General features: G+C 46.2%; 1 protein-coding gene across 5 annotated transcripts in view; it reads left to right on the top strand.

Moving 5' to 3' along the window:
- LOC144139446 (uncharacterized) overlaps window positions 1-20180 on the top strand; it is a 37290-nt gene extending 17110 nt beyond the window's left edge. For 2 of the 5 annotated variants that reach the window (XM_077671781.1, XM_077671784.1), the window contains 3 exons: window positions 3221-3280; window positions 16052-16103; window positions 19791-19930. In XM_077671781.1, the coding sequence (XP_077527907.1) occupies window positions 3221-3280; window positions 16052-16103; window positions 19791-19792 (114 nt within the window). In that variant the 3' untranslated portion in view covers window positions 19793-19930. Of the gene's footprint in view, window positions 1-3220; window positions 3281-16051; window positions 16104-19790 lie in introns of all 5 variants that reach the window. The other 3 variants (XM_077671782.1, XM_077671780.1, XM_077671779.1) reach the window with 3 other exon arrangements.
- The last annotated feature ends 2334 nt before the right edge of the window (window positions 20181-22514 follow it).

Raw genomic sequence — 22514 nt, forward strand, 5'->3', positions numbered from 1 at the left:
ACCAATGACAAGAAAGATCATTTGGACCACGATTTTTTAAGTGACGATCTAAAATGTACCTTCAATGAAGAGTTGTAACCGCCTATAAGTGGTGCAGGCATTATACCACAAAGAAATTGAAATGTGTGCCAGTTTGTGGTAAGAAAAAGTGTCGTTCATTAAACCCCCTTCCCCCGTCATGCTTCAGGCAAAACTACCAATTGCCTGAAGGTTTTATCGACAGATTCACAATTCACCACCTTGTAATAAGCTTCTTTGCAGCACTTTGTCATTTAAAGTCGTCAGCAAAATTTAAAAATCAGCCTAAATGATGCTGTGCTGCACAATTGCAACTACCCTCTAAATACAGCCGTGCTGTGCAAGTGCCCTATTTGCAGATCTTCAGGCAAACTCAAAAAGCTTTTATGTTAATCACGATATGTAATGCCTCCGGGCCCTTAAGGCTTCAATAAATGAAATGAAATGAAATATGGTACGATCTCTCAATAGCACAGATATTTCCTCCCACCAGAACTATTTTCGCGATGTTGCTGGTGTGGTCTGTGAAGCCACTGCCGATATAAGATTTAAAAGGCAAAGTGTACTACTAGTAGCGGTAATCCAGTCTGTCTTGCTCGTTCACTCAACCTTGAAATAACACTAGTTGACTCTTCCACGGAGAAATTCTGGACTGGCAGCAAGGCAACGAGTTTTATGCACTGCAAGCAGTGGATATTTTGGTTATTTCTCACATTGCTCCCAGACTACATCACCACGTAGTAGTGAGGAATTCCCTCCCTAATTCCCTTTGGCCTGCTGTGATATCACAGTGGAGGGACGTGAGCTACGGAGTTGCATTTATGAATGGTACACGAGTTTTCTTGCACGTAAGGAACCCCAAGTGCACGAAATATTTCTTCCAACTGTGGGAATAGAGGCGAGCAGTATAGGAACCGGGAAGTTGTTGTATGGCACCACCGTTGCGTCAGCAAACAGCGCCGCCCATGGCGAAACTATCCTCAGTGGAATGCCAGTGGCAGTCGGTGTCGCGTACTTATGCATGGCTTTATCCGTCGCTCTGTGGTGCGTAATTCAAAGCCTAAATAACAGCAATGACTTTTACAGATCAGTGAATCTTGAGAGTGAATACATTTACAAAGCACACCACGTGTGCGATTTACGCGCATTATGCGTAATTACAAACTACAGATAATGCTCAATGTCATGCTCGGAATCCAGCTTTCTCCCTTCATGCAGGTATTAAAATACACAAAGCAAACATCGCGTCTGCGTGCAGTTTCGCGGATTGAGCACCATCTTGCACTTAATTGTCCGGTAAAGCATGCGTGGACGGCAGATTCAACCACGCTGCAGCGCTGGTATTCGGAGCTGATAAATGCACGCCGCCATCAACGAGTGACAGGAAAATGTCGCACAGCGTCTCCTAATTTACCTCAAAGAAGCTGTGCTTAAGGGCGGATGCTACTTAACGTCATTACTTCATGTTGAAACGTTGCTAATTTTATGGCTATACATTCCTAGCAGACACAGGGATGTGTTTTTATGCTAAAATATAACGTCGCAGAAAGAAGGTATGCCTTCATGTGGAAAAGAAATGATTTATGCGTGTAATAAGATTTGTTTGCTGCCGGTTGGCTCGTAGTCTTTGAAAAAAGAATTACTGCATGGCTGAATGAGGACACACACAGGAGGGTGCTGAAGAGCTGCCTTAAGTCTCACATCAAAATTTCCCGGTTACTTTTTGCATGTTTCTACTTCCTACACTTGAATAAACAGCTATTGCATCCCTGGCTGTGCACTGAAACGGCTAGCTGTCTCAGATTTCGGTTCAACCAACGCGCTCGAACAAAAAATCTGCTGATATTTGGAGAATGTTCTATTCATTTGTAAAAATGCTTGTGCTGCTTCTACATTTCGCAAACCCTGCGTTTTCTGGGTGACATTAAATGCTTCAACTCGGATATCCATTTCGAAATTTTTTAACAAGCGCTAGTCTTGTTCATGGTGACCGTCCTGTGACAAAACCCCACTGCGGGAACGCCAGTGTACGCAGTCGGTTTCTCAAAACGGTGGTGATAAGCCAATGCACGTCAAGCGTCTCAAGAATAAAATGCTTCCTCTGGTAAGAACCGAACCTGGGTCTCTCGCGTTATGAATCGGACGTGTATGCAATGGCACCATTCCGACACGGTCGAACCAGTTGGAAGGTAACGCGAACGCGAAGCATTCTTGGTCTCGCTTATAGTGACCACCCAGTCACCAAAACCCTGTGAGCCCCTGAAACCCAACGACAGTAAACGAGCGCCTGACAGGAAAACTGATAGTTTCAAGCATCGTTGTCATTAAGAGGGGCGTTATTTTGTTGTTTAATAGCACGTGGAGGCCTGTAATGATATTACGGCTTCGTAGTTTTGTTACTTCATTCTATTGGGAGAAAATTTGCAAACTAAAATATTACAAAAGTAATTGTCAACTCCTACGATGGTTTGATGGCCACAGGGAATTCTTTTTTTTATTGCGATAGTATTGCCATTCGTATAAATACTATGTCACAGCTATATTAACTCCCGTTTCGCGAAGAAACGCAAGGAGGGAGCGATGGTGGGGCTTCCAAATTGATCGATGAATGTCAGGTGGTCCGCCAGGGTGGAGGCCTGTGCCTCAGAGGTGTATTCTAATTTGTACTAAGTGCCTCTTTAGCCCAAATGTACACAGGTATCCCGCCGTTAAGACCGGTATAAAAACCGTTGTGATTGCACTTAGTATAAATTATTACCTGTGCTAATACTTTCATATGTACTCGTGGTTAGTTAGGTCAGGCGTACATTTTAGCAACAGGCAGAACTGCTCATACGAATCACGCGTGGACACTCAACCTTGTAAATGTCAGATGAGTTTCCGTGGCTCTTAATGCAGGCGACACAATACGTCTGCTAGACTTCGTTTCATGTATTATACCCGCTAGCAACACCTAGACATTAAAAGCACCAAAGCAAACACGGGAAAAAAACGGAAGACTGCGCGCTACAATGCACAAGCCCATTCGAGTAACGAGGGGAGCACCAATGGGTGGCTGACCCGTTCAGGTCTTCGGTCTATTACGTTCACAATATTTTATTATTTGTGCGTCGTGTTAAAACTTTTGTATGTTTCCCCCCACCATCTCTGATTAATTAGAGATGGCTTTTCTAAACGTGGTGTGATTTCTCACCTTTTCAAGACTTTATTTGGAGAAGGCGAGACGGTGGAAGGCAGACGGCGCGATGTAAGAAGTTCAGTGGTAAGTCAAACATTTAAGCTACACTTCTCAAAAGATGCGTTGTCATTGTAAAGCAAGGGGCTGCCAATACATTATGTTGCAGCAGATTTACATGACTCGCAAATACATATCAAAATATTACTCGTTCTTGCAGGTTTTTTGTGCTGTGAAGAATAGGGACATGAAATTTACAAGCTGAGCTAACTGCAGATATCTGCCTGTGCGTGTGCAGATATTTCTCAAAAAAGTTGGAACTGAAACTGTTTTGCATAACTTGTATTTATTTTCATATCTAAAAGCCTCCGTAGTAGAGGCATTGCATGACGTCAGTTACACGTGGTCTTCTTAGTAGTTGGCGGGGGAGCGGCATGCTTCAAGTTATCTTAAAAACAGGTACAGCAGGTATTTCTGACAACAGATAGCCAAGGATGAAAGAACTACTATGGATATTAAACTACTTTTCTTCGAGACCAAATAAAGGTTGAACCAGCTGGTTAGAGGATATATTATAAAAGTAGTGATTAAAAAATGGGAAGTTAAAGACGAAAAGCAATAAAATCTGTACTAGAAACTACCAAAATATTGGCTTGCAATAAAGTAGCAGAAAGGCTACTTTATTGAAACACAAAAATGAAGAATGCAAGAAAAGACACTAACACATCAAGGTTCTTCCGGACATAGTGAGAGTATTTGAAGGGGTCACGGTTTCTCGTCTGTTCCACGTGATTGGGCAGGTCATTTCGTCTTTTGTTTGCACTGGGAATCAAAATGTCGCTGCCAGTGTGTTGGTATTTGGGCGAAAGTATGCTACTGGTGGTTGGTTATTGGAGCTACTTATAGATAACATTTTGGTGGGGCGCAAAAGTTAGGTGAAACTCAGTTTTAAGACTTGTTAGATAAGGCCATCCTTAAAAGCTTCCGAAGAGCGGATGTGGCGAGGACTATGTGCTGTGATTCCAGTGATTCTAGTGTGATTCTAGTGGGATTTTAGTTTGTGGTTCTAGTGAATGATTATAACAAGAGTAAGGGAATCTATAACTGCACAGTTCTTGATAGACGTCTTATGCTGTTCCCACATGACGGCTTTGCACTTCTGCGAAGTGTGGTAACATAGCGCTGTAGAGACGGAACAACAAAGACGAGACTACACAGGGCTAGCTAGCGCTGGAGTGGAAACACCAGCGCTAGTACTGTGTACTCCGGTCTTTGTTGACCCCTCTCTACCGCGCTATTTCCACATGTTTCGCAGATCCAACCAACTAGCCCAGATTTATGCATTGGTTCGTCCCCCTTTTGTGGGTGAACTGATGTTTTATAAGGAAGTAGATTTAAATATTCTAATAAGGCAACTTACATGGCACATTTACACTGCAAGTACCCAAGGGCTCTACTGGCACTGATATTTATTGAGTTCGTGTGGTCTGTTCCGAGAAGGTGATTAGTAAATGATTATCTAAATACTTTTAGACTTTATGTATGTTAACATTGCGCCTGGGGGAATGCATGCGTCAAAAGGCCTGCGGATAAGTAAAATGGTACCAATGTGCATTTGGAAACGTTTACCAATTTCCCATTGTTGAAAACGTTTTACAAAGAGATTTACTCCGATTGTGGGATCACCAAGAATTTTGTGTAATTTTGGGTTATTGGGTACAAATCTGCAAAACATAAAAGCAGGAGTGGGCCACGTATTGTATTCTATAAATGAAATGAAGTTTTCGATGCGTGAAAATGCTTCGAGTGGAGCCCCTTTCGAATTAGGCACCTGCTCCACACTGGCTTAAGGTTGAAAAATAAACTCTTGTTGTCAGGCCGCATGCACAACCTGTCAAATGGCGGCGTACAACTCATGGTACTGCGTGGGTAAGACCTGGCTATTACTGCTAAAATTGGGGCGCGTCCATGGAAGCAGTTTCAAATTGTTGAGACCCCATGTATCGAACTAAAGAGGCGTCCGCATATCATCGTGAGGAATTTTTTCTGGACACTTTGTGGGGGCGCAGGTCAAGACTCGTAGCATAGTCTTCACCCATATGAATTCTGTCTAGGCTTGCGTAACTTTTTACGCCAGATTTTCATTCTGCCCAGCCTTAGCTGGAACTTTTTTGTCCTGCTTGCGCCTTCTTGCTGGTGACGCAGCGTGTTACTTAGACACCAGGCAGCGCGCGTTGTCCGGTCATATCAGCGGTCCAGGTAGGCTAGTTTCTACGAAAACGAAACTTGAAGAAATCAGAGGGGCTGCGCACGAATATTCGCGAAAACGGATATCTGGGGAAATCGTCTGCAAAAATAAAAAATTATGAATATCAGGGAAAACGGCAGCAGAACAATTGTGTCAGTAGTTTCTGGAGAGCGGAAAGGCTCTATAACGAGAGTTTCGAAACGGCAAAAAAGACCTAACAGAGAATGCTATATATTCAACGTAGAACATCTCTGCAACACCGTATCCGTAAATGGCACCCAGTCTTGTAGGTGCTGTAAATATTTCCATTGTGCCCCAGTACTTCGGTGGTCTCCCTTTCCGACTAGTGTAATGCATTTTAAAAGTGGAAAGACACTGTATCTATGCATACACACAATGGTAATTCTCTCTTCCCCGTGTTTATAGTTTCTTTGCCTTCAGGCGTGCGTATTATAAAGCAATCATTTCTTCTAAGGCACCGATTTGTATTACCTTGCATAATGCTCGCTCCCACACTGGCCTCGTAAAAAGCGGTGTTAACAATTATTGTGCACGCGCATGTAAAATCAATGTTGAAAAGTTTGACTACAAGAAGTACTTTTAAACCCTTAGTATTTGTGTTATTCCAATGCTTTGACCTAAAATGGTGTCGTCCATTTTATTCTTCAGGTAAAAAGGCATGATGCTGCCACGGTTTTAAACCTTCCGGTGTTCAAAAATGTGGTTTCTTTTCACTATCTTTTCGTAGTTGCGCAATGGGAGCGCTTTATCTTGGTGGCGGAATAAACTGTTTAGTCATCTCTGTAATTGCAACGAGGAAAATGAAGATATTTTTAATATTATCTGAGCTAGCTATGGCGCTGCTTTAGAACTCCTACCCTATGGAAGCGCCGTAGTCTTGGGTGACCTGGCCTTAACTTGCCCTTTTTGGCATTCATCACCAAGCTGCACTGGGCGCAAGCATCTGGCATTGCAGCTACGTCACCTATTTTTAGGGATGGAGGGACTGCCCAAGGGTCTGGGGTTTGTTGGCCCCCACACGTAATGGGGAAAGTGCTTGGGAAGGGATAGGTGCAAAAGGGGACAGTGTATAGGGAGAAGCACCTTACATGTATGTTGCGATTGAGTCAGGAGTAAGTCAACCCTCGAAGGGCGCCAGCTTTTCTGGGTAGCTAGGGATCTGTGGCCAAGAATATTGTTCTGTGGTGGCAGTGTCCACGATGTCTCCGTAACTGACCTGCGGTTTGGTCTTGGGACTACAGGTACTGATTGCTTTTGCTTGGTACTGGCCTGATGAATAAGTGCGATGTTAGGTGCAAAATTACTGGCAAGGGTAGTAGGTTCGAGTTCTTAGGGAGTTTATATTTCGGGTAGCTCAGGATTTATTTTGAGAAACTCAGGCACTTCAGAAGGACGCCCTCGTTTGTGACTGCAGCATCATGTTTGGCAGTACGTTAGCATTGGATGGTCTTATTTGTCGTGGAAGCCAAAGCCGATACAACTTTCTCTGGGGCTTCCGGATTTGTTGTACACATAGTGAGGGTGGTCATTTCTTGTCATATTACAAGTGTGTTGCACACAGCGACGGCTGCATTTTAGACATGGGTACGCATTGCGTGTCTGGTCGGATTTTTGCCATTCTCCGAGATTGTGACGGTTGCGTGGTGGTGAGCCTCATGAACTGCGTGCATGCCCGATATCTGGCTTACTCTGCAATATTTAAAAATAAACCTTGCCTTGTTCTTGCCGGATGGCACTGCGTATCTTATTGGTAGGGTGACTGCATGTGCCCGTTACCTTAATCATTTGACTAGAGGAGGATGACGTGCATCTTGTTCTCCTTCTGGTATTTTATGGAATCACAGTTGAAGTTTTTTTCGTCCACACCTTCGAGGGCAGCCTTTGTGCTTTGCTTATAATGCTTAGTTTTGTCTTTTTTATTTTGCATGTGAAGGATAGCGCACCCTATCTGACATGGCTGATGAGTATTGCTTATAACTGAAGAATTCCCGTGCTAAATAGGCTAACCAATATATCACCATCATCATCATCAGTCTTCTCAGTCTCCTGCAGGACGACGGTCTCTCCTATTCATCTCCAAATGCTCCCGTCCTGCGATGGTCGAGTCCACAGTTTACCTCCTAATTTTCTTATTTTATCAATCCACCGGATTATTGGCCTTCCCCTTCCTCTAGACCCATCTCGTGGCATCCACTCTGTTACCCTAATTGTCCACCGGCTGTTCCTCCGTCTCCCTACATGGCCAGGCCAAGTTCATTCCTTTTTCTTTATCTGAACTATTATATCTTCTACCCTAGTTAGTTCTCTAATCCAGGGTAGCTCGTTTTTTGTTCCTGAGTGTTCCTCCCAGAATATTTGTTGCATTGCCCGTTGAGGCCATAGAGTTTCTCACTAACTCACCTAGAGTGGAATCTGGCGCTAGCGTCAACGTGATTCGGCAAAGGCGCTCTACGCCTCCATGAGTCCCGCCATAGTGTGTAGTTCCGCCGGACGTTCGGCGTGGCATGACCGGTAACGACTTTGTGGCTACACAAACTGAGTTTTTGTTTAAAAAATTGCTGCCAAAATTGCCGCTGTTAAGAAATTTTATTTTGTATAAGACAGTGTTCGAGGGCTTATGTTTCAAAACAAATTTGGGGGTTACAAGGAAAAAAAAGCAGAAGCGCTGCCTTTGGCTCACGCCGCCAGATACAGCGGGCCGTCCCGGATTTATTTTTAAATTATTACATAGTCCAAACTGGTTGAGGTTTTCTTTGATTTTTTTTGTAATATTTAGACAAAAAAATTGTGTTGATTGTCCGAAACTGTGTTCTTGCTTCCTCTCAATACAGTAATATTATCGTATGCTACGCGTTTCGGCAGGCGAAGCAGATGCAACATAGAGATGCAGGAATGATGTAATTGCGTCGTATTTCTTTGTTTTGTCCAAGCAGATATAAGTAAACCTAGAGGCGGAGCAAGTAAGTCTTCAAGCACCATTATGAAATTGCATTAACGCTTTAGATGGTAAATAAATACTGGTTTGTCGAGTAGCTATGTATGTTGCCTCATTGCGCCTCACCAAGGCAGTGTATGCTTCAAGGGGTAAGTAAACGCTGCGTCGTCGAGGATGGATGCGAAAATAGTAACTGAATGTGTGAAGAAAACGGAGAGTGTAGGTTAGCGTAAATTATTCAGTGACTGTAGTGTGGGTGGCGGCGGCAAGCGCTATGAAGCGGTATAACAGGCCGCTGGGACCCTCGCTCGCTTTTTGCCGGCCAGAAGCAGCCCACAAGCGAGCGGCAGCGGCGATACAGTGAACTGTAGCGACGAGCGACGACGACAGAAGACATTGGCCGCAGTGTATGAATTTTTTTTCGCTTGTCGCTGTGAGCCAGTAACACTCTGCTGTTGTACCTTTTGAGTTACGTTTTTCGGCGTCGCTTGTCGCCGTCACTGTATGTGGTCACCCCTTAGTCTTAAGAAACTCGCCGCTAACGCGAGCACATGCGGTAAGTGCTAATCACGCTGTTATTTAGACATATCAGTGACAGACGTTGAATTCCAGAAATTGGCATCCCGAAAACGGAAAAGCACACCGAAAACAGAACTAACGGGCACTTCAGAGCCGAGAAGCCTAATGCATAGCCCTTTGTAGTAGCCACTTGCTGCCAATCCGATTCCCACACTACCCACAATTCCCATGGCGGCGTGCGATCGCAGCGACACTTTCCGCTCTAGGTGATATTGAGAAACTCTATGGTTGAACCGACATAAGTTTGCTTTGTAGTTGTCTAGTAAGGCGCCAAGTTTCAGCTGTACATCACATAACCAGCAGTATTCACTGTTTTTTTTTTAGTAACTGGGGAAGCCTGATTTTTGTTATTTGGGACTGCTTGCCGAGAGCTCCCCAACCCATACCTATTCTGGCCCGGATTTCCGTTTCGTGGTTGTGGTCAACAATAGCTACCTGACCGAGGTAGTTGTGTTCTTCTAATTATTCTGGCGTTTCGTTTCCTAAGCTGAAGACGTTTTTGGCATGATTATTCTTCGTTACTTCAGATTAATTCATATTTATTTTCAGCCCTAAGGTCATGCTTTCTGATTGTAGTTTATCAACCACAGTTAGGTGTTCTGCAGCCTCATTCAGGAATACTGTGCCGTCCGAAAACCCAAGAATAATCAATTATTTCCTGTTGATTCTTGATCCTACGTTTTCCCAATCAGGCTTTATAAACACCCCCTCAAGACATGCTGTAAATAGTTTTGCCACGATGGTATCTTTGCACCATCGGGAATTTCCGATCGGGAATTAATCGCTTTGCTTGTGGAGGGTATCTTGCCCGTTCATTCGTTATGTCTTCTAGAAGTCTTAAGCAGGTGTCCTCTATTGTCTGGTCTTTTAGTGCTTCTAGCACGGCTGCAGCGAGCACGGAAGCGAACGCTTTCTCATAGTCTATAAATGACATGCAAACGGGTTTAGTGTATTCTGCGGATTTTTAATCACTTGTTTAGTAACATTGATGTGATCCTTGTTTGAGTACCCTTTCCCAAACGCAGCGTGCCCTCTGGGTTGTTAGGAATCCAGACGGTGACCTATGCGGCTAACGATAATTTTGGTAACCCCCCCTGTGAATCGGTGGCTATGGCGTTGTGCGGTGAGCCTAAGGACGGGGGTTCGATTCCCGGCTGAGGTGGCCACTTTTTTGACGAAGGCGAAAAGCAAACACGCCCGCGTGTTTGCGATATCGACACACGTTAAAGATCCGCAGGCCATTAAAAATATTCCGGAACCCTCCACTACAGCGCACCTTATCGCCTATGTAGCGTGGGCGCGTTACACCCCAACATCAATAAATGGTAATCTTGATAAAACGTTTCTACACAACCGAAAGTAGGTCGATGGGTCTGCAATTCTTGAGGTCCTTGTGATCGTCTTTGTTATGAATGGGAATAGTGTTGGCGTTTTTCCAGGGTATGGGCAACTTTTGAGTTTTCAAACATCTCGAAAATAGCACAGCAAGCTTCTACAGTACAATATCTCCTCCCTCCTTTACAGCATATGGGCATTCCGTCGTGCGCCTGCAGATTTTCCAATTTTCATGCCTTTGAGGGCCTCTCCCGCTTCCTCTTTAGTTACTAGTAGGACATCGCAAGTTGAGCTTGTACTCTTAGTAGTTTCCCGCTGTCACTGGTATGCAGCCTGGTGTAGAATCGTTATGCTACCATTATTTTCTCGCCCAAGTTGGGCGTTATGTTACTCTGCACGTCTCTTGTTGCGTACATACTGTCTTTGCGGATATCAAGCTTTCCGTCACTGGCTTTCTAGCTTCCTCCTATTTGCAGTTGGTTAGTCACGGGACGTAGCGGCCTACTCCTAGACCAGGGTGGCCAGATGCTTCTGTGGTAAGGGAGTGCAGTTTGAGTACTTAAAAGCTTTCCTAGCATGGTTGAACCTTTCTAGTATAGCCGCTTAGGCATGTGTCATGTTTTTTACTTCCGGAGCAGGCAGCATTCCATACCTGCATGGATACGACACAGAGCCAGACGAAAAAGGGAGAGAAAGCAATTGAAGTTCTCCCGCACACGACGTTGCCGCGCACGCCTGCAGTGGTATTGAGCCAGCGTTTCTCGGTTTTGCCTTTTTACTTGCATTGCTAAAAGAAGCTCAGCCGCTGGGTTACTGATGAGATATCTACTGACGTCTGCCCGAATCAAATGGGAGCCAATGCTGTGCTTAAGGGTGTAGCTGCGATAAATTGCTAGTGTAAAGCTCAGCTCGCCAAAAAGGCCGCTGAAGCATCCTTCTGTGATGAATGGCCACTAGAGTGATTGGCCGCGAAAGTGAGCCAGCAGAACGACAGCGACGATGACGAGGTAGACGAGCGGCGCGGAAGTGATCGCGGAGGCTGGAACGGCAACGGCTGGAAGCCAAGCGGCGGAACAGGGCGCGGTCTGTGGGAACTACCCCGTGGGACGCCTGGGCCACCTTAGACGGGACCCCGCTACCCTCCGCCAAGGCTCGAGAGCTCGTCTGGGCGCCGTCATTGAGGTGCTGGTGCGCCGACTGCTGACGCGCCATTCCGGCTGTTGGGCGCTGCCGTTCCTGCTGTTGAAGTGGCTAAGAACGCGTCGCGACTGAGAGTGAGCTGACTGGCCTATTGGGCATTGCTCCCGGACCTTTTGAACTGCGACGTTATTTTGTGTATCTTTGAACTGTGGACTGTGTGTACGTGTGACCCAAACCCATCCTGTCTGTTACGTCCCGACCTCTACTACGCTCACATCCGGTGCTTGTCTTCCATCCTGTTGAATATAGACTTCGACGTGTTAAACAGTGTTCGTCTATTGGCTGCCTGCGTGGTCCTCGGCCCATTCATAACAAAAGTGGCGAGCCTGCCAGGATCCCACCTTTAACATCTGCAGAAATTTGAATGCTGTGAGAACACGTCACTGAAGACTATCATGGATGTCGAGAAGCTGGTGGCGATCGGGACGCAGCTGGGTCTCTCAGGACCGGAACTTCGCCAGTGGATAGACGCCCAGCGGGCAGAGCAGCGTGCAGAGAGGGCAGCTGAAAGAGAGGCACTCCGTGAAGCTGCAGAACGAGAAAGAGAGGGACGGCGAGAAGCTGCCGAGATAGCCAAGGAAGCTGCCGAGATAGCCAAGGAAGCTGCCGAGATAGCCAAGGAAGCTGCCGAGAGGGAAATGCGAATCCTGGAGTTGAAGATTCGTCTCCAAGAAGGGTCGCAAACCACCAACGCTGTTACTGCCGGGAACGAAACCAACCCAAATGTGGCCGTCGTGAATCCCCAGAAGCTGCTACCCCTGTTTGATGAAAGACGCGACGACCTGCACGCGTACTTGCAGCGCTTCGAGCGCGTGGCGACAGGACAGGGGTGGCCGCAGGACAAATGGGCCGTCGGTCTCAGTATGTGCTTGTCCGGGGGAGCGCTGACCGTGATTGGGCGCATGACTGCAGAGGAGTCTTTTGACTACACCAAGGTGAAGAGAGCGTTACTCCAGCGGTTCAGATTCACGGCACAAGGGTACCAGGAGAAGTTTCGGAAAGCTCGGGCCGAAGACGGCGATACAGGAAGGCAGTTTTCGGCGAGGCTGTCCAGCTACTTCGACCACTGGGTGGAAATGGCCAACATTCCCAAAACGTATGAAGGACTTCGCGATCTGGTGATTTCTGAGCAGTTCTACTCTTGCTGCCACCCCAAGCTCATGGTCTTCCTAAAGGAACGCGAGTGTGCCACCCTGAGTGTCCTGGCCGACGTCACGGACCGTTTCCTGGAGGCGCAAAGCCCTGCGAACTTGGGGAACGCTCCAACTGATGCGCCAGACATTACAAAGGGTGCAGCCAACACACCTGGAAAGGCAATACCAAAGTTCTTTGTATGCGATCATCCTGGACACTGCGCGCGAGACTGTCGCACTGTGATCACAGAGCATGAAAGTTGCTCTAAGTATAAAAGGCCAGGTCACAGTTCCGACAATTGTCAAAGTGTATCAGGAGACAGTCATCGCATGTGCCATCTACGAGCCTCCAAGGAGAGCCGTGAAAACTGAACCACTGCCAACCACACGCTTTCACGTGCCACCGTCCTCCTCATGCGCTCCTTTCAACCGAGCTAGACTACCCCAAGAGCAGCGGAAAGACCATACTTTGAGGTCTTGCTACCGAAAAGTTGGGAGGGAGTCTTGTTCCGCACGAGGTCACCGCTACACTTTCCTAGAATGTGAGGCCCTCTTATATAGAGTGTGCCAATTTGCGACTGGGAAGACGTTGAAGCAGATGGTAGTGCCGAAAATGTTCCGGGAGTTCATCATCCGAGCCGCACATGAGAACGTCCCACCTCAACATGCGGGCATTCGCAAGACTGCTCAGCGAATTTTAGAGGAATTCTACTGGCCGGATCTGCAAAATGATGTTAAGCGACTTGTGCGCAAATGCCACATCTGTAGCCGGAGAACGACCCACAAGTAACCGCTGCATACACGCTCAACGACATGGTCTAATGCAAGCTACTGACTTTGATAGTTTGATAACAAACCTTTCGTCCGCTTGCTTACTCCATGCGCGTGAAACAGCACTGACAAGCCATCGTGTAACTGACTATTTCTGACTGCATGCTCTGCGTGAGGGTGCTGTGGCCGTGACCCGCGCCGTGACTAGTAGAATAGTTGTTGGCTCACCTAACAACTTTCTTAAGGTGGGGGTGATGTGATCAATGGCCACTAGAGTGATTGGCCGCGAAAGTGAGCCAGCAGAACGACAGCGACGATGACAAGGTAGACGAGCGGCGCGGAAGTGATCGCGGAGGCTGGAACGGCAACGGCTGGAAGCCAAGCGGCGGAACAGGGCGCGGTCTGTGGGAACTACCCCGTGGGACGCCTGGGCCACCTTAGACGGGACCCCGCTACCCTCCGCCAAGGCTCGAGAGCTCGTCTGGGCGCCGTCATTGAGGTGCTGGTGCGCCGACTGCTGACGCGCCATTCCGGCTGTTGGGCGCTGCCGTTCCTGCTGTTGAAGTGGCTAGGAACGCGTCGCGACTGAGAGTGAGCTGACTGGCCTATTGGGCATTGCTCCCGGACCTTTTGAACTGCGACGGTATTTTGTGTATCTGTACGTGTGACCCAAACCCATCCTGTCTGTTACGTCCCGACCTCTACTACGCTCACATCCGGTGCTTGTCCTCCATCCTGTTGAATATAGACTTCGACGTGTTAAACAGTGTTCGTCTATTGTCTGCCTGTGTGGTCCTCGGCCCATTCATAACACCTTCCTCGCCTTTTGGACACTATTCTAGGCCGAGAAACAGTTTATTGAAAGAATGGTAGCTTTGTGGCAGGGCTCCGCGAAAGTTCAGTGACCCTGTGCTCTCAAAAGTGTGGAACTGTCGGGACCGCAACACGGATTCGAAAAACTGTATTTCTCTATTTTTACATATGAGCCGATTACATTTCTAGGTACCCCTGGCCTTGGCGGTGACAGCAAGTTCTTGTACTTATTTGTGCGCCTAGGGGTGTTCTAGTTATTGAAATTTTAGCAATGGGGGTTGGGTCACCCCAGATCGCCTCCGTACTACTAGCTCGGTGTGGGCACGGCGGTTGCGACATAGCGCAGAATTTATTTAGAGTTTTTCATCTTCGCAATTTAGTGCCCGATGCTGTGGAAGGTCTTTAGCTTTTCAAACAATCTTTTCCCGTGCCTAGCTAATATTTTGTTTTTTTATTTGAAACCTAACTCCGTCGGCAGTGCCGGTTAGGCTTGCGGTTACCGCAGTTTGTTTATATCGTGTTTCGATTTGGCGTTATTATTCTGACTATTCTTGTTTCTAAGTGCCTGTCCGATGTAGCGGAAGCCCGTTTTAATCTATTCCAACTATTTAAGGGCACCAGCGGGTGAATTACTAGCTTATTGTGTGATGTGCACCGGCGGCATCGCCAGGTGGGGCTATGGCAACTGTCGTTTGTTGACATATTTGCTTTTGGCTGTAAAGTTATCAAAAATGCTCCTAGCAAGCTGCTTTAACTTTCCAAACTACCGGAACAGCTCCGCGAGAACGCGAGTATGGTGTTTAAGGTGCCACCCTGTCACGGATGTTAGCTAGGTGTGTTTTACTTGCCTTGACACCTAACATAACGAGGCCACCTCCACGCCAAAAAAGAGACGTTGATATCTGTACAATTATTTGTGCTATGAGATTCAAATTTAGTATTGAGGTGCTCTAGAAAGTTTTAAAAGAGGAGTGCGAAAGATTAGAACTTACATTGCAAATTCTCGGGCAAAATTTTCGAACTTCGCGCAGCTCCGTGCAAACGCGTCCGCCATGACGCGAAGCTTCGTGAAGCTTCCCAAATTTGCGGACGTGTTTACACGGAGCTGCACCTATCAATGTGTCATAAACAAAATGCTGCTGGTGAACGGACGTGGCTGAATAGAAAAATTTAACACAAGCACTGATCTCGCGTACTTCAAAATTCCCAGAATGTAATACGATATGGAACGGATAGCAGGGGCCCTTTATTCAATACAAGGGGATCAGGGTGTAAGTAGTTGCCATGTTTAAGAAGGCACTGAAAAAAGTGCTGGGACTATGAGTATAAGAGAATGAGGGCACAATCTGTTACTGCATTTATACTTCCTGCCTTCGGTAAACATCAGGTATTTTCTTTGTCACAAGACGAATTTGTCCGTGGTTTTGCTAAAATTGGCATGGTCCTTCTGATATTTTAAAATATTTTAGTTGGTATTTCTAAGGTTTTTAGTTAACATAAATGAGCTGTTTCTGATGGCTCCTGTTAAAGCCAAATTTTCACGACGCATCTTGTGCTTATAATCTCGCCTACTGCAACCATTTCAGCTGCCCATGTTGAGGAGTAACGTGTGCCGCACAACAAACTCCGCTAATATATTTCGAATGAACTTTGTTTTCATGTTTACTATAAGTTGCATCAAGGACACCACGGAATGGCAAATGAGCCGAGACCCTGCACACTCGCGCCAAGTTTTTATTATTCCATCTTTGCAGATCAATGATTACTAGCCGTTTTTCAGTTTTTAACCATTATCATTTTGAATCACTCTTTTTTGATGGCAGCTATCAAGATTGGAAGTGAATTTGCCTGGTGATGAATTCTTCAATTGCAAATGTACGTACGTATATGTATTCGAACCTGTCAAAATATTATTTTGTGTTTTACAACAGGATTAGTGTCTGCTGTTTTTTATTTTATTCGTCAGCTGTCAATTTATAATGACGTACATTGTGACACCTATTATCTGAAAACCTACAAGCCTACAGTATCAAAAAGCAGTCTTGCTAACTAAGAAAAAGGAAATATTCGGATTGTTTACATAAAGGTTTAACACTGAAAGTATATTTGGAAAATGTATTAATATACGAAAAGGCAGAAGCACTGTAACGTGACACAGTGGCACTGGTGTATTTAGAGTCTGTTTTAGTATTGACTGTGATACAAAGGTCTATCTGGTCATCGTTTTCATTTACAGATTGTAGTTTGCGAAAATATAAAACTTTGGGCCCTTGTAAAAATTACCAACGGCCAAACACAACGGTGGGCAGTAAGCAGTTACCCGTCAGATATTAGGCAGTACGATTTTCGGGTCTCAGAGAAACACAGTCAAGCAAATATGTCGTAATACCAGAACTGCTGGGCACAGCCAGATGCATCCGGTGAAAGCTGTAATTAAAAGTAGCTAATTCATTTGGAATAGGGAACAAGGAGTGCCACAAGTGCCTAAGTGTTTTTTACTTCCCAAGTGCTTGTCAAGTTTTTAGCGGAAATATTGGCAGACAATGGCTCCAAATGCAGAAATGAAGACACCCATAATCACTGGGCTGTTCAAGTGAACCCTTCAGCAACAAGCGTTTACACATTCGTTCATAGACGCAGCAGCTGATCTAACCAATGCAGTACATTTCTGTGGAAGGGAATACTTTTATGCTCTGAAAGTTCTGCTTGTCCATAATGACTGGTGGCCTTTTTTAACTTCTTTTGACTTTCACGCAAGCGTGGTTGCCAGCGCCGTGAAGTTGTATATGATGGCTCTAGACTGGCAATATTTCAGTGCCCTATGTCAGTTTCAATTAGGGTAGTGGGATCAAAGTGGTTACGTTTGAAATTACTTGTTGGGACGGGCTTGTTTTGTGCTGCACCAACAAGTAGTTCCAAAGGCCTGCACATTATCCGTCTGTTGAGGCTTGTGCCACGCCACTAATTGGACTATGGAGACTGTTACTGTACTGTAGAAAGTTCAACAAACTACATAGTTTCTAAAGATGAGTGGAAATAAGAGATGTGTTTCTAACTGATTACCGTATTATACTCCTGAACCAGGTGCGCTGCTAGCATCTTTTCTTCAAAGGTCACGTAGTGTGCGATCTCGGATTGGGACGTTGCCTGGTGACGTTACGTGCACGGTAAAATGTTAGAATTAACGAGCTGCACCACCACATGACATGGTGCCTTTCAGTTCAAAAATGAAGGAAGCTCCGACCAACCACGTAAGACTCGAAGGTAGCGAAGCTATGCAATCACAACGGTTCAAGTCCATGATTACAGCCGATTTGCTTCTTCGTAGCCGCAACAACCTTTACTCCATCATTCTTGCTATAAGTGTGAGCTTGCCACATTTTTAGGAGTAATAATCATTGGACGTAACCTCGGAGTGGCGTACGCTATGACCTCTCTTGTTTCGAGGAAGTGTTCCCACAATTACGGCGAACGCTGAAGTTTTTCGGCCAATCTTGGCCAATCTCCCGAATTGGCATTCTTGTTTTGCAAACGTGCGCGATGCAAGCACACACGAACGTTCGGCATTTTCTTCATTTTGTTATCTGCCTGGCGGTCGCCGCAATTTCTCGTAGTGGACGCTGGGCGGTCGTCCCGAGGCACGCACACACGAGCGCTAGTCATTTTCTTGGTTTCCTAAACTGCCGGGTGGTTGCCCCGAGGCCAGCGCTCACGTGCGCACGCTCGACATATTCTTGATGTTTTTAACTGCGAAGACAGAAAATTACGACTTGCTAAAGAGGTTCGCTCGTTGAAAAATTTTCAAGCCAAACAAGATAGGTGCACAGATGCAAGCATACCTATGCTCCCCGTGTATAGTTTTAACTAGATTCAATACGATGCAATGTGCCCCTTAAAACATGCTTTTTTTCCCTTCTTTATTCATTTGTCGACTTTTACCTTTCTGAACCTCTTTATTCTCTTTTGTAGTTTTACTGCACTTTATTTTTTATTTGATCATGAATTTTTTCCCCTTAGGGTTTTTTGTCTTTGGTTCAGACGAGGAGTTATCTTGGAAATTATACAGAAAAGCCAAAATCTTGCTCAGATCAAAGTACCAGAGCGAAGCTTGGTACGAGCAGCAGACGATGATTTTGATTATGGCGTTTCACGTGCTGACGCTACACCTGTATTTTGCGGTCCGCAGTAGTGCAGGGGTTTGGCACGTTTTAAAGACCTCAGGTGGTCAAAATTATTCCAAACTCTCGAGAAACGGATGTTTCTGCTTTTCGCATCAATCAGAAAAGCTTAAACGGCCGGGATCGCACTTACGCACTTAAAATCAGCAACAATTATTAGGCACTGTGCCATTGTAGTGGCAATGGGTGATCACTGGTAGAGACAACTTGCGAAACATTTATGCAGTAATCTGGTGTCTGCAAACACGCCAAAGTTCGTCATCACACTGTTCTTAGTAAGCATCGTTAGTGGCGCAAAAGACTGCAGTGGTCAAAGGGGCTTGGAACAGTGAGGTTTAAATACCACACTATTTTCAGTGGTTTAAAAGTGCTGTTAAAACAGAGCGTAGTGGGCTCCTACGCAATGCATCATAACGTAGTCACGTCAGTCAGCTAGTCCAGTGGGTAATTTTTGTTATTTATTGCGTTTACTAAATGGACCATTTTGCTGAGTTCGGTTAAGCTATGGTAGTTTATTGTCAGCCAAACAGCACGCCTTGCACCTCTACCGAAAAAAGTGCGACTGTTGCTTCTTTCAACATCCTCTATTGGATTAGGGACTAAAAATACACTTTGTTTGAGTTTAGCTTAAATGTATATATATATATATATAATATGCAGCCTAAAATCTGGTGCTTGCAAGATTGGCAACATGGAATCTAACAAAATGTCCAAGGATGCTTGGAAGTTTTAGTAATGTGATTGCAGGAAGTTAGTTGCATCTGTTAAACTGCTGTTGAATTCTGTAAACTCTTTGGCCGTTCTCGTTCCCACTTGACCTGCCCCTTGGGCAGCAGTAGCCCTCTGAAGGTCATTGCACTTTTTTGCCATCGCCAGGAACATCCACTTTTTGTTCTGGTCGGTACCTTCATCTTCAAGGGAGGCTAGAATTGCAGGTGCATCAGCTATCTACTTTTCTTTGGTGTGCTCTTTATCTTTCTTCGGGCGTGTTCATTCACCCTGTTTCAGAGCTATACTCCAATCCTCCTTCCATACTGCTGTTTTCCATTCTTTGCACACAATCCCTGGCGCGTGTTCCCAAACTCGCACCTGTTAAGACCTCAACTTCAGCCTTTTCCTCACAATGCGCCTGTTTCTCACACATAGTTAGGAATTTCACCTTAAAATGTATGCCGCTTCTGTTGCGTGAAGGCAGGAACACTGACACAAGGGGGACTGCAAAGGCGCCGTAGTTGTCCTGAACAAAGTCACTTTGAATATGCCGAATGCCTGCAGTTGGCTGTGGATCAACATTGGCGTAACAGTAACGCATTTTGTTGAGAGCTGATAGCGGGCTACAAGAAAATGCTAATTACACCCTATTTGTTCATTCTTCATTTTGTAGGATTTCAAGCGTTGCAGGATCCTGGAAGCAACCACGGACAAAAACAGACCTGCCGGCTTCAAAATGAGCCGAACAACTGCTCTGCTATACTTTTGTCTGGCTTTTTACATTTGCTGCCTATTTTTCGTTTTGTACCTTAGATGCGTGTATGAACAACAGAAAATAACCTGTAAGCTTAACACGTTTCTGTACAGATAATCTAAGTTTCAAGTTTTCATAGCTATTAAGCTCCTTCTTGTTTTGTGGCGGCTGTTCCAAACAGCCTCTCTTGCCTTAAATGTGAGAAGATAATCGATTTGAATGTCACTCTTCTTAATTTCCATACTAATTGGGTTCCTTCGTTGCTGCTGAATAAAATGTGTACGCAAGAAAGGCTCATATCTACCTGTATGAAGTTTGTTTCTGACGAAAATTAGTGCTCGCTGCCCTATGAACTGTATCCTACGATAAACAAAGTGACATTTGGTGAGAATGCGCTAGAAAGAAAGTTTTGCAGCGTGTCTTTCGTTCTGCCAGAAATGTGTTTTACTTCCGCCAAGACCGCTTATCTGCAGTATCCTACCCCACAACTTCCGAGCAGCACCGAAAATGCAAATGCCATCGTGCACCAAGGCGAGAAACAGTCTAAATATCGGATTTTCTGTTTTGTCACTGTTGTAGCTGCCGATATTGCACGGTTGCTGCTAAGACATAGGTGAGCTGTAAAGATGGCATGGTGCACTGTATTTTATTTCTTCTGCTTCGTTAGCTTTGGTTCGTTGCTTCGGCCGTTTGCCCCTGAGCAGAGGTAAAATAAGCAAAAATCAACTGCTTTACTCTATCTTTACAGAGGGAAGCATAAGTGCGCACGAAAGCACCTAAATTTAAATTTATAAGAACTCCAGCTTCTTTCCAAGGTAACGTTTGGTGACCGCCTCTTGGCCATTTGACCGACGCTTTTAAAAATCTTGTACTGTTGTTACAAGTCTGCTTGCAGAATTAAGTACTTCATGACCTATACCACGCTGTTCCGATCGTACGATCGCTGTGAATCGTATTCGCAATATTACAGCGGCATTTCAATCTGCTCGTTAATAAAGTCATGAACTAGGAAAGTACCGGCATCACCAGGCGGCATGCGCGCACTATGGGAATGTTGTTGCCAGATTAGGTCCAGCGCATTGGGTGCATCGTCTGCTTCGGATACTCATTGTCAGTTTTATTTGCACGAAGAGTGTGCCCACCCAGTGGTGTGCACTGCTATATAGAAAGATGGCTCGTTTACCCTGGTGCGCCTGCTAGCCCGCCAGTAGGGGGGTGGAGGAAGCCTGACAACGCAATAAATAAATAAATGTGAGTATGGAAGAAAAAAACTACAGGGAAAATGATGCACATCAACAGAAAAGCCCGAAGCAACACTGACAAGGTACACAAAGAGGGGACAAAGAAATATTGTGGACATAGACAAGCTACTGAACTCGAACACAACGATGTGAACGGCAAACCCTGAGGGGAAAACTAGGTGCTTTCCGATAGGTGCGCATACCGGTGACACAGCTCTCGGGATTCCTCTGTCTTGGGACAGAGGCTTGCGCATGCCCGCAGGGACAGAGAGGAAGCCCTGGATGGCGGCAGGAAGTAGGAACGTGGTATTTCTTGAAGTGTTTGCGCGCATTGGTTCAGGCTGGTCAGTTCGGTACACACGGGCGTTTTCGCTTTTCGCCCCCATCAGAAAAGCCGTAATAGAGGTCAAGGAGTCGAGTTATGGATTTTCCGCAATTTTGAAACTGTCCGTTTTCGAAATTACTGAATGTGTTTGGCAATTTATTATATCCGGGTCGTTCCGTAAACCGGAGAAATTTTTTTACACTGCAGGCTTTTGCATCTCTTCCGATGTGAACCGCGTTAGCACGCGCTAGAACCCGCGTCATGCGGCTTCACGAACTCGGTGACTGTAGCGCGTACTCAGCGTCTGTGCTTCCCACTTCTGGTGCGAAAGCACGTGAACTGGCGAGAAGAACAGCCTGCGGGAGCTCACACCACGAACGCTGGGCAGATTGTTCTGGAAGGTAGAGCGACGCCTGGCGCTCCCCACGAGGCGCACGCTCACGTGCGCTCGGTTGGGCTGAGTTCTCTGGTAACGCTCCACGGCGCAACTAAAAGCTTAAACACCTCTAGTGTTAAAAAATTACGCCCACCTCCCCTCGCGGGAACCCTGGTCTGATGCGACGCTGAGGGGGTTCAAGCGCAAGCGGAGAGCAACCGTCGACCGAATGAGAGGAGACCGCAGAGAGAGTACTGCACATGCGCAGCACCGCGCGCAGCGCCGCCCACCGGCGGAGTGAGAGCGCGCTGGGCCGCACACCCGCAGATGTTGAGAGAGTTTTCGCTCTCACCTGGGCACGCGCCGGCGCCAGTGCGTCTGCCGCGGCTGTGACGAAACACAATCCAACACAATCCACTTTAATCCAATCCAATCCAAATCCAATCCGATCCCAGCCAAGCCAAGCCAAGCCAATCGAATCCAATCCAATGCCCCTCGCGAGAGAGTGTTCGCTATCGGAGAGGAGAGGGGTGAGCGGAGGAGAGTGCGGACGACGACGCCGACGACGACGACGACGGGCGCACGCAGGAAGGACAGGGCCGCCGACAAGAGATGCTCTCAGCGTCGCATCTAAAACTTGGAGCAGCTCCGCACTATTTGCAACTGAGAATGGGCAAGCAGCGAAGCTGGAGGCGCACCTA

This window comes from Haemaphysalis longicornis, unplaced genomic scaffold (genome assembly GCF_048455015.1).
Source record: "Haemaphysalis longicornis isolate Haplotype H1 unplaced genomic scaffold, Haemaphysalis longicornis Haplotype H1 scaffold_5, whole genome shotgun sequence".
NCBI lineage: Eukaryota > Metazoa > Arthropoda > Arachnida > Ixodida > Ixodidae > Haemaphysalis > Haemaphysalis longicornis.